At 44.8% G+C, this 14463-nt stretch overlaps 1 protein-coding gene across 5 annotated transcripts in view; it reads right to left on the bottom strand.

Annotated features, from left to right (window-relative positions):
• VPS53 (VPS53 subunit of GARP complex) overlaps positions 1-14463 on the bottom strand; it is a 70487-nt gene that overhangs the window by 27074 nt on the left and 28950 nt on the right. For all 5 annotated transcript variants that reach the window (XR_012676568.1, XM_075168505.1, XM_075168504.1 and 2 more), the window contains exons 8-14: positions 14273-14351; positions 12909-13052; positions 11631-11773; positions 10792-10933; positions 9141-9242; positions 5629-5723; positions 428-670 (exon numbers count right to left, since the gene is read on the bottom strand). Coding sequence is in view for 4 of the 5 variants with exons in the window: in XM_075168505.1 (XP_075024606.1) it covers positions 428-670; positions 5629-5723; positions 9141-9242; positions 10792-10933; positions 11631-11773; positions 12909-13052; positions 14273-14351 (948 nt within the window). In the remaining variant the exon portion in view is untranslated. The remainder of the gene's footprint in view (positions 1-427; positions 671-5628; positions 5724-9140; positions 9243-10791; positions 10934-11630; positions 11774-12908; positions 13053-14272; positions 14352-14463) is intronic.

Below are 14463 nucleotides of genomic sequence, written 5' to 3' on the forward strand. Positions count from 1 at the left end.
TCAATTATTATATGTATAGCAGCTAAGAATCACAGTACGACTTTGTTACCCAAGTGGCAGGGTAAGTGCGATTCTGAAAGCCAGACCTCTGCCAAGAGACTTGGGCTGGCATTTCAAAATGAACTTCAAGAAACTGTAAATCTGACTGCTAATCAAAACCAAATATGAAGCTCTCCTCCAGGGGCCCTTAAAAGAAAAACAACGCCTGTGACTGTCCATTTCGTCTCTTGCTGTTTCTCCGTATAACGAACTGAACTTCTGAGAAAATGGTGAAGTAAATGTAGTCATATTGCTGCTACATGGTTTCTTTGACAGGGAAACATAAATGTTCACACGTATGTATTTATTAATTATCTTTACAAAGCATCTGCTCCTCCCTGGAATGTCTCACCAGACGGTGCTGCAGCGTTTGGGAAGCGAAACTCACTTGGGCAGGTTTCCAGACAGAATTTTCCAGGCGTATTCCCGAAGGTACTTCTGGAATATGGTGGTCAGGGCTATCATCGGCTCGCCTGTGCTGAGCTGGGAGCACTGCACCATGCACTTCTTGTAGTACACAAAGAGGTCGGCACAGCTGGGCAGGACGGCTCCTCCTTCGTCCACGTTGGGCTTGGGGGGACCTTGAGCCTTGAAGTCAGCCACAAACCTGTCGATCAGTTCGCCGAGATTTCTGATGCGGGGGAACAATAGAAAGATATTTTAGTATGTTGGGGGAGGAAACGGAGGGAAGAGAGAGAGTAATGCTTAAAACCAGATGCCCTGTCTTGTGACACCAGCAAACACATTCAGATTTTAGCAGCTGGGTATTCCAGCCCTTTCTTATCTCCACCCTCTCAGCACAAAGCTCGCACAATAACACGGACAGGACCGATGAGTAACGACCTTTTGTACTCAAGAGTTTTAGTGGCAGCTTCAATCTGTTCTCCAGTCACACATAAAAGCTCGCAGGTCTGCCAGGACTGCGTTCAGCACATTTGATGCAAGTGCATAAAGCATATGCTCAAGTTTCATTCCTGGCACCGGCAAAAGTAACAGTCGGGCTTCCCATATCAGCAGCCTCTGGAGCAGACCTCGGGGAATACGGCTTTTAAAGGGATGTGCTAAAAATGGTGTGCCGTTTGCCATTTCTTGGTCCCATTTGGATACCACCTGGTTTTGCACAACTTCACACATCCTTTAAAGAAGTTTTATTTCGCGTGAGCGCAAAGTGCACTTCCTACTTAAACTCTTCTTAAAAGCACAAAAAGCCCTCCTATTGTCTCCAGTGATTCATTATAACCTGGTCCTTACTCAAATATTTTGGTCTTTAGGCAACAATAACCTTCACTCCACTGTTTCATCACGAAGAAAAGGCTTTTTAGCATGGCAGAGGACCAAAGATGTCTTCTGATCTTGGGGAGTTCCTCTGGTCCTACTCCTCCAGAGACAGCACATCCGTGTCAGGAACAAAGACCAGCCCTCCTGACCGGCGCTCAGCTAAGAGGAGCAACCTTTGCCAGATGAACTCAATTACAGCAATAAACCTCCTCCCCCAGACGCACAAATACACGCACCCTTCCACAAGGAAGTTTGGCTTTTAAGGAATATATAGACATTTCAGATGACAGAGTGGCACGCCGCTGACCAAAAGGAGTTGTGAAGTTCCTGTATTTTATATTCCTGTTTCCACTACGGTCTCGGCTCCACTTGCCCCAGCTCTCCCCTTCCCTCTCACCGCTGAGGGGGTAACGGCTGTGCTGTGCCATGATCCAGGTACCTAAGTAGAAAGCCAAATCCTCAGAAGGAGAATGGGAGAAGAAAGAACCTGAACCGTAACTCCCACAAGAAACTGAACTATCATTTAAAAAAAAAAAAAAAAGCATTACTTTGTAGTTAATATCATTATTTTTCAGCAACAGACTTCTTGGACAGAATTGCAATGCTATCCTTAGAAACGAAAACTTCTTTAAAAGCCCGTCAAAGAGTTTCAACTTGAAATGTTCTCCTAGTCTTAGGCCAGCTCTCAGGGCGCCCAGCACAACACGAGCGTTCATGGAAAGGGGCTGCATTAGGGTCTCCCGGGATGGGTACGGCCTTACCGCCAGCACCGACGGCACAGCGGCTGCCACTCTTTAGCACGTTCTCACTTACCTCTGCCAACGAAAGGGGGGAAAAAACCCGCCAACGACAAAAACTTTTCCCCAGTTTCTGTCCTTTCTTTCTTTTTGTCTTGTGAAAGAGAAAAACCTCTCTGATTCCAGTTTACCAAAGAATTCAAAACGCCGCACCAGTGGAAAAGGTGACCTGGCTCTTCCCTGATAAACTTACAGACTGCTGCACCGAAACGGATGAGCTCCTACCAGGGATGATCCGCTGGGCCAAACTAATCTACAGAAACGTGTTGGCAATATCAGCGGTTTAAATCATCAAGCAAGGTTCTTTGGCTTACGCTAGGCTCATAGGCTACTGCAAAGACAAGTAGCCCCTTTTTTCATGCTTATTGCTTGCTGCTTTGAGTACTTTACAGAGCTCGGATTCCACATACACACACAGTTCCTCGGCTTTGTTACAAGAACTGTAAAAACATCAAGCTGCTCAACTGATGTGATAAATCTCTACGCTGGCACGAGCAATCGAACGCTGAACCGAAGCATTGATTGTATTCGACCACAGTGGAGCAAAATGTACCTCCCCCCGCAGCTGTAGGAGAGCCAAACAGATGGCTGCTGCAGGAGGGCTCATGTGCCACGGGTGCAGCATTCCTTCAGGTCCTCAAGTAAAGCGGACGTGGCTTGCTCCTTGTCAAAAGTCCCGCTAATTTAAACAGCTGCATTTCCACCTCTGCATCTGCGCTTTGCTCCATCTGGGCAAAGCGGAGCTTTCTTAGCATTCTTTTTTTTTTTTTTCATTCTCTCAGTCTCAAGACGCAGTGAGGAATGTCAATGGCTTTTGTTTCTTTATGCTTACTCCACATGTTCTCCTCTCCTCCAAGGCAAAGTGAAACGTATCAACATTTTCCCGGTCCCCCAAGGTCTTGTCCACCAGGATGCACGAGCAAATGCAGCTGCCCAAAATAGCTGGGAGAGCAGTGCTAGAGCTTCGTGCTTGTTCTGATCCTAACCTGGACAAACTGCCCGTCAAAGGCAGGCCGTGAGGACCGCTCTTATTTCAGCATGGGATTGATACAAGCAAAACATCAGGACCTTGTGCACTAAGGGAACTAATATATTATTAATGCACACCTCAGTTCATGTCAATCAAACTTTCACATTAGTCTCAGTTGGCCCGAATACAGTATGAAGGCTAACAAACTTTGTGTGGTACAATGAGAGCACAAAGAATTTGGCAGAAAAAGCTACTGGGAGATGAAACATGAAGAGGGCAGGAGAGCTACAGAAAATGAACATTTTCTCTATATAGACTTCGCAAAAAAGCTCAAAGTGAATTCTCTGGTACCGCAGATGTGGTATTTCCTAAGAGTAGCGTATTTATTGGGAGCAAGAACTCTCCAAATCAAACCAAGAGAAAACATGAAGTGAAATCTTATAAAGAAAATTTTATTTTGGTTCCTAAATCTTTTCATTCCTCTACTTCTCTTCCTTTTTCTTTCACTCAGCCTATTCAGTGTTTTTTCTGCACCTCTGGCAATCACGAGAGGAACTAGGCAACTCCTCAGCAGCGTGAGAGAAGAACGCGGGGCTTAGTCAGTCTGTTCAGTTGGTATCCGTTGGGCACTGGGGAAGGGCAATGGCATTGAGACACCTGGACCGCTTGCAGGATAGTTTCCATGGACTGGGTATTCTGGAAGCCCCTTTGCTCATGAGGCCGCAAACACACACCACAGAGAAAAAGTGCCGAACAATCGGAACGCACACGTGCATTTTAGCACACTTAACCATGGCTCTGCACACTCTCCCCACTGCAGACCTGACAGAGCTCTTCCTTTACTCCATCAGAATGGCTTAGCGCACACGTGTACCTCCCGCTGCTCCGGCAGACCACAAAGAAGAACTGAAGACCACATCCCAAAGGGGCAGAAATGAAATCTGCTTCGCTGTTAAGAAATCTGATATTTACACTGCAGCTAATAAGGGTGGAGAGCAGCATCTTTAAAGTCTTTCTTTCAGGTGTCTCCTCTTAAATTGCTACAGATTTTGGCACTGTGCTTCTTTAAATGGGTATGGAAACAATTTTTCAGGAGAAAAGGTCCAGGCTGCTTTCTGCCATAGGCAATGATGAACAAAACTGTCACACTACTCTCACTATTCAGAGCCCAAACATACAATTAATTATCTAAGCAACTCCTCATTTTCAGACATCAGCAACAGATTCCTCCAAAGTTCAATCAAAGGGGGAAGAAGAGAGAAAATCATAAGGAAAGCAATTTTTGGCAGACAGGGGCAGCGTGGGGAATACTGTGGCAGTTTTTCTTTGAACTCCTTGCAGCCTCTGGCTATAAAGCTAATATAAAACATCTCAGGATTGTAAAGAAAAAGGAAAAAAAAAAGCAACTGAAAGGGCTAGGAGTGCAGTGGGGTAGAATTACCAAAACGGGGATTAAAATGGCCCCCAGTGAGAAGGGAAGAAATATTCAAACAAGTTAGTGTTCAGTTGGCTGAGGGTAGGGGAGGGAAATATCTGTTTCCCTTTGTTATACTGCAAAGCGGAACCTAAACCCAGCATGACAGACCATTGTGCAAGGTTTTATTTATTTATTTATTTAAAGCATAAAAGGTTGATAGGACATGGGAAACCTTTTTCAAGATGGCTATCTTGGAGTTTGGACAAAATCAGGACACTACGAGCCTTGAGTTACGCGCTCTCTCATGTGTAAGTCCTTGGAAGACAGAAGGACGTAGATAGATGAGTTACATGAGGCAGGCACCTCTTTCTCCTTTCCAGCCACTAACCTGCACCAAAAGACTGTATTAAACCTTTTTCAACTATCTCCTCTCCCAGTTGGCACTGCAGTTGCTACAGAGATGTTATTTAAACCCTGGTGTGAATCAAGGTGCACAAGAAAGTGTGGTGAGAGCTCTAAAAACTTCTCAGAGCTCTACGCTGAAAGCTCCTTTCATTGAAGTTATTCTGCTGCAAGTCAAAGAGGAAGATGAAGAAGGGTTCTGGGGATTAAAGCCTCTGACAAAGCCCCAATCTGTGAGCAATGATAATGTTATCTTACAGCCAGCTCATCTACAGCAGCTTTCATCTAAGGATCTCAAATAACTTATTTCTATAAAGCAAATCGTGAAACTCCTCTGCCACGAAGCCACATGTGTATTTTACAGAAAAAGCAAACCTACTATTTGTGGAAGACATGAGACGAAAGAAAGGCGTATGTCTGCAGTGGGAATTGCAGAGGCAACAGAAGCAATTTCAGAAACACTAAGCCTCTTCCGCAGAAAGGCGGTGGGCATCATTCCTTTGCAATTACAGATGAAACCAACATCCACAGCCCTCTGAACGCTCATTTTTGCCCAAGCAAAGGTCCCACTCATTCTAACTTTCTTGAACCATGAGTACCGCTCCTGATGAAATCAGACTTTCAAGAAATTAATTTTCTGCAGCTTGAGTACAGAAGCTAGTACAATCCACCTGTAATTCACATTCAAAAGCAAACAGACCCGAAAGAGCATGCTGGTTACTCACTTGTCCTGGGACTCGATGTACACATAAAGGTGAGGCTCAAAGCACTTGGAAACAATGCCATGAAAAGGATTGTCAGGGACCTTTGGCTTCTTTGGCTGTAAGAAAACGTTTAGAGTGTTGGTTTCAAACCTGCCCTGTAAGACCTAGAAGAAATAGTAATGCAACAGCACAGAAGGATATAAGTCTTTAGAAATATTACAACACCCAAATTTGCTGACAAATAATCAAAGGCATGTAATGAGCAGTATATACAGCCTCAGTGTGTCCAAGTCTTCCCTTGCTCTTCCAGAGCTGTTAGTATTCCAAGGAATTATCTTTGCACTTCTAAAATATTCTTATCCTTAACGAGAAGGCTGCCCCATGCAAACAGATTTCAGTAGAAGAATCTTAACACAGTTTGTAAATAAAACCTTGCTGAACTCTTCGAACTCTTCGAACAGTAACATTCATTTCAGAGGAGACTAGTGCAGCAGTTATTTGGAAGCAACACTGAAAAATCCCTACGTTTTAGAACATTAAGAATAATAACTCAAAGTTACAGACTTCATCTGGATGAATTTTATTTAGATAAACAGAACGTAATTACTGGAGGAGCTGGAATTATACAGGCAACATTACACTGTGAAACATGTTTCTGGGTATGCAAAGACTTCTATTTTAAAATCACATTTAGAGCGTCAAGCACATATGCCATTTGGGAGTCATCAGGTTTATTCTCATTTTAGTTCAGTACTGCACTCTACGCAGTGGCCAAGCACATCTCACTGAAGCCACTGGGACTACTCTTATGCTTAAATTTGTGCATGTTTAAGTACCGGGCTGCGCAGGGCCTTTAAGCTCACCTTTGCCCTACAGCTAGATTTTAATTTTTTTTTTTTTTTACGAATAGACAATTTTTCTTGTTGCTTCCCGGCAAGCTGACAATTTTTCACTGCCTGCAAAGAGGGCTGCAGTGACTCTGGAATGGAATTCTTGCCTCTCTCTGCAAAAAGCCAGGATCAGCTCCCAGCCAATGAAGATATGAATTTTTCCAGCTGAAATTTTTTTTTAGCATAAGAAAAGCAAAACAAGAGAGCCTAAACGACATACTCTCCTAAATGACAGAGGAGGTGGCACGAAGTCATTCGCAGAAATAGCAGAGAGTGACAAGGCAAGCATTTCTCAGAAATAATTAAGACTCAAAGACACAATGAGTACTAACATAGGGCTGCAAACCTAAAGTGAGCAAACGGTTTTAGGGAGACCAGACCACCTCTATGAGACTGGCTTCATTAACCTTCTCACTAAGAGCATGACTGGAGAATGTAAGTTTTTACAGCTTTGGGAGAGAGCCACTACCCAGCATTCTCCACCCAGCCCCTTTGCCAGTGCCTGCCCATTTCTGCCGGATGCACACGCTCATCGGAGCCGGGAGAAAACAATAGGTGGTAATTACAGAAACCTTCCCGTCGCCAAGTCTCCAGGATGGCAGCGCCAACAGAAGGTTGCAGATTCATGATGTTTACTCTTTACCAGGCTGGAAGAGCCAACTCCTAATGCAGGACTGGTTTTCTGTGTGTGCGCGGGTGTCTTTGCATCATGCTGCTCCCAGCATGTCTGGTGGAGAGAATACTAAATCTTTTAACAGTAGCAGTGAAGCTGTATTTCTGAGTGTGCAATCCTGTCCAAAAGCTGCAGATGTTTAAGCTATTTCCTCCTTGAGTTTGATGGAAATAATAAAAGGTTACTGTTGTCACAGTAAGGAGGTCTGCAGCTGGCCCAGTTTCCTTTCATTACTATCCAAAGTAAACAGATTAAATCGAACTGCTAGGATCACTAAAAGAGGTTCTTTTTTAACATGGATTTCCCCCCCCAAACTCTTGCGCTCCCTCTTACACTCCCAAGTGTCTTGAATTCTCAGGACTGGTGTCTTGGAAGAGCTCTACCACTCAAAACTCTTCATCTTCAACTCTTCTTGCCTCTTCTCTTCTTCAGCTAGCGACAGCAGAAGATGAGGCCTCCGCCATGAACTCCAGCACTAACCACCAGCTCTTGGCGCTTTGAAACTGAAATATTGGAGCCTCTGGGGCTCCCGTTTGGCAGACAGGCGCCTGCAGGGCAGCCACCCTTGCAGCAGAGTCCTGCGTTGTGAGCATTAACACGGGGCGTACCCAGAAAGAGAGGGCAACCTCGCCACAAACAGCATTTCAAGGGATAGCTCGATGGATGGCTTCGTAGCAGCCTCCCCATCTACAGGGAGCAGAGCAGTTCCCTTCCCAGAAGCACCTGAACTGCTTCTGGCCAGAGCAGTGCATTCAATAAAACCAGCCCTAAGCAGCCTAATTATTGCAATTATCTCTTCACCTGCCTTCTAGCACCATTGACTTCTCCAAGTACGTCCTCTCATCCCAATACTGCACACCAGAGCCAACCTTCTCCCAGCCATTACAAACAGCGGAAAGCAAGCTCTTCACAAAAAATACACCACGCACGTGTCTCCCCAAGTTCCCAATCTCTGTCTTCCAGATCACTGATCAAGTCCAGCCAAAACCAACTGTCCAAGCTGTAATGGAAAGAGCAAAACTTTGCTTAATCATTCTGTTTCAGGACTTCTGCTGCGGGTGGAAGGCAGAGGGCTGCCCTGCTCATGTGAAAACCTGGAGGGGATGTAGTGCAGCAAACTGTGCTGGTGGAGAGCTACCACCCCCCAATCTCCCCAGGGGCACGGATCTGAGGAGGTCCTAGGGCCCTGGCCATCCATCAGGATGTAAATGGCCCGTTTACAGGGCTGTAAACTCACCGAACAGAGAGAGGGTACCTGCCTCAAGCAACTCACAATTGAACACTTAGAAAACGTCCATCTGGTGAGTGAAAAATATGGGGCTTACAGGCTTTGATATTGGTGCCAATTAAAACAATTGCATTTACTATTCACTCCTTTAATGTCTGCAGAGGGCTTTGGAAACCCAGTGCTTTTACAAGTGGTTAGGTGTTGCCTGCTTTGCAGAGGTAACGGATGAAAAGCACTATACAGATAAAAATCCCAGAAGTAACATATCTGGAGTGAAAATCTAAAACTGAGACTTGAAAGTTCAATGAGTTGCCTGGTGACTCCAGACTTAGTTTGCTTGGCTGACACGGCAAAATACGAATTGCAACGGTTTGTAGTGGGAGCTTCTTCTGGGATCTGAAAACCCAGCTATGCTAGTTCATCTTTCTTTGACAGAAATCCTGTAGTTATATTTGAGCTGTTGCTGTATGGGCTAGAACAGAATCCAACTCACTCTCACATGGCAGGATTGTCTCCAGACTATTAACTGAAATAAAGATTGCTTTGGTTTCAGTGAAGTGAGCCAGAGCAAACCTCGGTCGTACTGGGAGCCTGTATGCTGCACAGAGGATCAAAACTGTGCTAAATTAATTGCTGTGAAAACAAACCTTTCAAATCAATGTGATGGGAAAAGCTTAGGCACCACCAGAGATTTTGACACAGCGATTGCCTCACTGACAACTGGAGAACTTCAAAGACTTACTTTGTCTGTGTCACTTTTCTCGATCACAATCTCATCTGTCTCTGTCCCACTTTCATCCTCCAGAAACGGGTTGGTGGAGGGCGGAGGCACCTCTGGCTTCTTCTGTTAAAAAAAAAAGGAAGCTCCTTAGAGAACGGTCTGTTTTGTTCCCTCTGGCACACAGCTGCACCCATGTTTTGCTTTACTAAGCCCTACAAAGCACTGTACAGCAGTTTGTCTTCTCCCAGCACAGAGGTGACTGCAGAGTGCCAGGCGGTGCCTCTCCATCATGGTTCGAGCTCACTCCCTCCTACCACAGGGCTTGAGTCTTGTTCCCTCTCCACCGCACCCCCAGCACACTTCATCTTCAGCACCCTCTTATAGCCCGAATCGTCCCTGAAAGGGGCGTTTTGACCAGGGTCAAATTTCCACTCTCTCAAACCACGCACTCCAAAGCAGGTGCTCTCCAGTGGGAGGACCCATGACAGCAGGTCCCAAAACTCTGCCGCCGCAGTAAATCCTGCATTACTGCAGACTGCTTGTCCCCGCTCTGCACTCACTAGATAGCCATTTATAATTATGGCCTTCTTTTTGTGTATAAAGCAGGTCAGATGATGACAGCCAGAGTGTCACAGCCTCTAGGCACATCAGAAAGGCGGACAGAGAGGATTTTCTTTTATTTCAAGCCACACCCTCCCCTTCTGTTTTTCTCAGTTATAACAGCTTCTGAGCCTATGTTCTCCAAAGGGATAACAACCCAGTGAAGCCAATTTAATTAAAGCTGCAAATTTCGTACGAAATTTGTCAGAAAAATAAAGCCATATTCTTGAGAGATCTAAATTCAGCCAAGAGGAAAACCTTACAGGACTTCCCTTTTTAATTAGCGGCACCTACTGATCCACAGCAAATTACAAACAGGTCCAGCAGGTTTGCCTCGTAGGCTGGATTATCACATCCAAGTAGGCTTCAAGACACCAGCCGGACAGAGAAGCCAACCTCAGACCAGTGGCTTCTGAGCCACACGTGGACTCTGTGCTCCCCGGGCATTTGGCTGGCAGAGCTCTTGGCTGAGATTTCAGGCAGAAAAAGCACAGAGATGACCCCAAAGATATTCACTGAGCTGTTTCTCTTGGCACTGCCGTTACAGTCTACCAAATGAGACACTGCAGAGTAGAAGCTACCAATGCCCCTGCAAGGAAGACTAACCCAGCAGACAATGTGGGATTGAAAGATGGTACCATGCGGTGAACTTGTGGTAACTAGGAATGAAGGGAAGAGGGGACTTTTAGTTATAATGTGTCATTGACATGCAGAGAACAAATATTATAATGCAGTCACCATGCCATAATTACTTTGTGGTTCTCCACAGCAATGTGGCTTCAGTTGCAAACAGCACAGGGCCCCGGAGAACCAAAACAGTACACAGTCAGTGTACTGTCCTTCTTGTGAGCCCTGTGCCATCCTCTCTACACACTCTGCAAGATCAAGAATCACCTTCCCAATTACAACCCACGAAGCACAGTCACACTAACCACTCTAACCTGCCAGCGCAAGAGGAGGCTGCAGGTGACACTTTTCACAGTCTCCCATTGCCATAGCTATGTGTGAGAGGGAGCTTTTTTCTCCCAAAAAAGCTGTGGACTAAAGGGTTGCTCTTTAGAAATCTCCTTACCACTGTTCCATCAGCTAGAGTGCAACCTGAGAAGCGTTTAGCCAGAAGTCCTTCAAAGTTGGTTGTCCTCTGAATTGCAAACAAAAGCAATTTCACCTCAATCTCTTTTGCTCTTGTGCGCATTATCTTAGCAAGCTCTGTCCTGAAAGAGAGAGGGGGGGGAAACAGAAAAAACAAATGTGGTTTTCTATAAAGAGAAAGAACTGAAACCTAAGATTGTAATTCAGTCTATTCCCTAGAGACACTTTGATCACAAAATTCGGGCTAATTCCTAAGATGCTCTCTAACACAAAACCACTTTATGGATCACATTTCAAACATAACCACAGACGTTTAGAGCTTTGTGGGTAACGGGACCCCATCTCCTCACACCCAGCGCACCACTGCAGCCAGGAAAACCTCCAGTATCAACCCTTGGGAAGCGCAGTGTCTCTGACTGGGGTCCCAGAACAAAGTCAGTGATGCTACTGGGGCCCAAGCTGGCACCTTCCTCTGGTCCCCCATTCCTGGCTGGCAAAGAGCATGGTCCAGGGCAGTCACACTATAGTCAGCTCACATTTTTTCACTTGGTCTCTAACATTACTGACTTCTACCTCTCTTACGCTGAAAATTGATTTCCACATCATCTCACTCTCTCAACAGTACACCCAGTTTTAGTGATACTTCTCAGGCTTTTCACTCTTCACTTGCTTTTAATCATGGACAATTCTACACAGATATTTGAAGACTGCCTTTAAAGTCCTATGGATATACAATCAATTTGGTGAAAGACAAGCCAACCTTTTGTTTTAAGGAAGGTGACTCTGCCGGGAAGCATCGTGAGCTCCCCAGACGCTCACCTCGTGACGTGGCAGAACTCCACAGCGATGCGCTCCGTCATGCACCACTCCTGGGGAAACATGCGCCCGTACTTCTCCTCGTAGTCCACCAGCTGACGCTTTATCCAAGCATAGCGCCTGTCAATCTTATCCAGCCAGGCCACCTGAATAAGATGGAGAACAACATCTTTAACAGCAGCAGCTGCTAATATTCAGCCTGATTGCTTAACTGTGCTGCCGCAGTTTCGCAGAGGAGCTTGGGCTATCGATCAAAGCTAACTTGACCACTATTAATAATACTTTGAATGCTAACAGTCATTCTTCAAAGTGCTTAAACACATGCCAGACCGAAAACCCTATCTTGTGCGAATTAAGAGAGCAAGTTCTGTTGAAAATGAGGATAACAGTACTCCTAAATCATGTAGGTACTGTTGAAAACTCAATCCAATAATAAGGCATTTGATCCCACCCTCTTTGTTTCGCAGATAGAGAGGTCAAAGTCAACAGTGGGATGAGAATGCAGGAATTCCTGGATTCTCACGTTCAGCTGGTTTTCACACTCCGGGGACTGTGGACCCACAAACTTCTAAAAGAATTCTTACAACATGAGCAGGATGGGATTTTCTCCCCCCAGTATTAGTGCTTTCTGGTCAAAAAGTAGAAAGATTAATCAAAAAAACTTTGATGGAAAAATGCTATTTAAAATGAAGCATTTTAGCCTTTTTCTCCTCTTTGTCACAAACTGTCAAAATTTCAAAATTGTTAAAATACATTTTGATCCAAAGTTGGTTTTGGTTTGTTTTTTTTTATCAAATCCAAAATGATTATGGTAAATTTTTAAAAAGTTGTTAGCATTAGGACAGGAAGTTTAAAAATTAGCTACAAAGATTAATCCACTTCCTGGAAATCCCTCCCCCCACTTTTTAGGCATTTTGGAGGTTTTTTTGTTTGTTTGGGAGGAGGTGTTGTTTTTCAAAGTTTTGGGGTTTGCAATTTTCAGAGTTTAAATTTTCAACCGCAAAAAGTATATCTAACTTGAATTTATTTATTCACTATACGAGGGGAAAACATTTCCAGTGCTGATACATGAAACTGAGGTCTAAGGTGGGAGGAAGTCATCCTGGCAGGGATGACGCTGACTCCCAACTCATCAGCCAGGCCATATCACACCCGCAAGTCACTGCTTCCGAGCCCTCGGGTTAAAAACACTTCACCACAGGAACCTGTGGAAACGTGAACTTTGTGAACACCAGCAGAGCAAAATGTGAAATCCAAATTAGTTTGCTAAGCTTCCCTTACATCTTGGTTTTCCTGGAAAAGGACCAGATACTCTGAGAGGTGTTGTTTAATAAATTTCTTGATGATTTCCTGTTTGATTCTGGGATCCAGGACATTGGCGACTAGACATGCATCACGTAGGACATTGCTGGGTCCACCAGGCCTCTATCAAAATAAATAGGAACAAATTATTTAAGGTTAAATAGCTGAATGGGTGATTGTAAATTGTAATGTATCCAGGTTATCTTGGTTTTACTCTTTCCCATTATTCTTCTCTTTTTGGTGCTTCTGCTGCTACTCTTTATTATCACTTAGGCATCTTTCTTCTGGTGAATGAAAATTGAGCTCCTTCCATTTCACTGGCCGTAAAGTTGTTCTGTAGCTCAACAGCCAGGACGCTCCCTACAGAAATAACCGTTGTCCCATCATTCTGCAAAGCCTTGCATCATCCTAGATATTCTGAGAAACAGCTAAGAGAAGTGGCTGACAAGTGGGACAAGCGAAACTGCAAGGCCAAATTAATGGGGGAATTAATGGACCCTTTTCTGCGAAACTGAAGGCCAAATTAACGGGGGGAAAAAAGCAGTCTAGAGATGATCAACTTGCAACACTTAAAGTAGCATCTGCTGGTCTGTATTGGTATTCCATGATGTTAGTGGAGGAGACAGAAAATTTAGCAGCATTTAAAAAAAAAGTATACTCTTTTGAAGCTACATCACATGGACAGAGATTTGCCCTTCATCAAGGATCTGTTCCAAATAGTTTTCTCATTTCTGTACTTGCTCGTTTTATGAAGACACCAGCAGAGCTGGTATTCTGGAAGACAAAACTAGTGTTTTCTTTAAAATAAATTCAAAGTGACACCTACCCCCCCATACTGTTTGCAAACATGCGGATGCATAATTTTGGGGAAGCACAGTTGGTGCCTTAGCCCTAGCCCAGATTTGTATCTGGGCGTCTGAGTAAACCAGAGACAAACTGGGAGGCAGCATGTCAGCAGACAACCTGTGCTTGGCTTTCCCTAAACACAACATGAACCTTCTGTGTCCAGCAAATAACCAGTAACCTGGGTGAGATGCCGAGGGATCTGCACTCTGGTCTACAGGGCCACACGTGAATTGCCTGGGGCGTTCCTCTGCCTTGCAGACCTCACTGCAATAGGTGTGCGCAACGTGACAGAGGAAGGGTGTCACTCCTCTCCCACATTCACTCGACAGAAACAGTGAGAAATGTACCTAGCACCCTACAGCTCGGGAGACGCGTTTGCCTTCTAAAACAACTCCTGAAACAGAGAGAGATCAAATCTAGAAGTAAAATGAGATAAAAACCGATGACAATTATGCAACACTTTTCAATGGGAGGAAGAGGGGAAGTGAGAACTTTACCTTTGTACCTTGAGAAGGAAAGGCTTCCTCGAAGTCAGCCAGGATCTGCTGTCCCAATTCGTTCTGCGCTGCCTTCACCCTGACGAGGACAGAGGAAGCAAGGGCTTTGTTGGGGATACAATAACTTCTTTGTTTTGCTGTCTGCAAACATTACTACAGAGTGGACTGAAACGCTAACAGCTACACGAAGG

Source organism: Calonectris borealis, chromosome 19 (assembly GCF_964195595.1).
Source record: "Calonectris borealis chromosome 19, bCalBor7.hap1.2, whole genome shotgun sequence".
Lineage (NCBI taxonomy): Eukaryota > Metazoa > Chordata > Aves > Procellariiformes > Procellariidae > Calonectris > Calonectris borealis.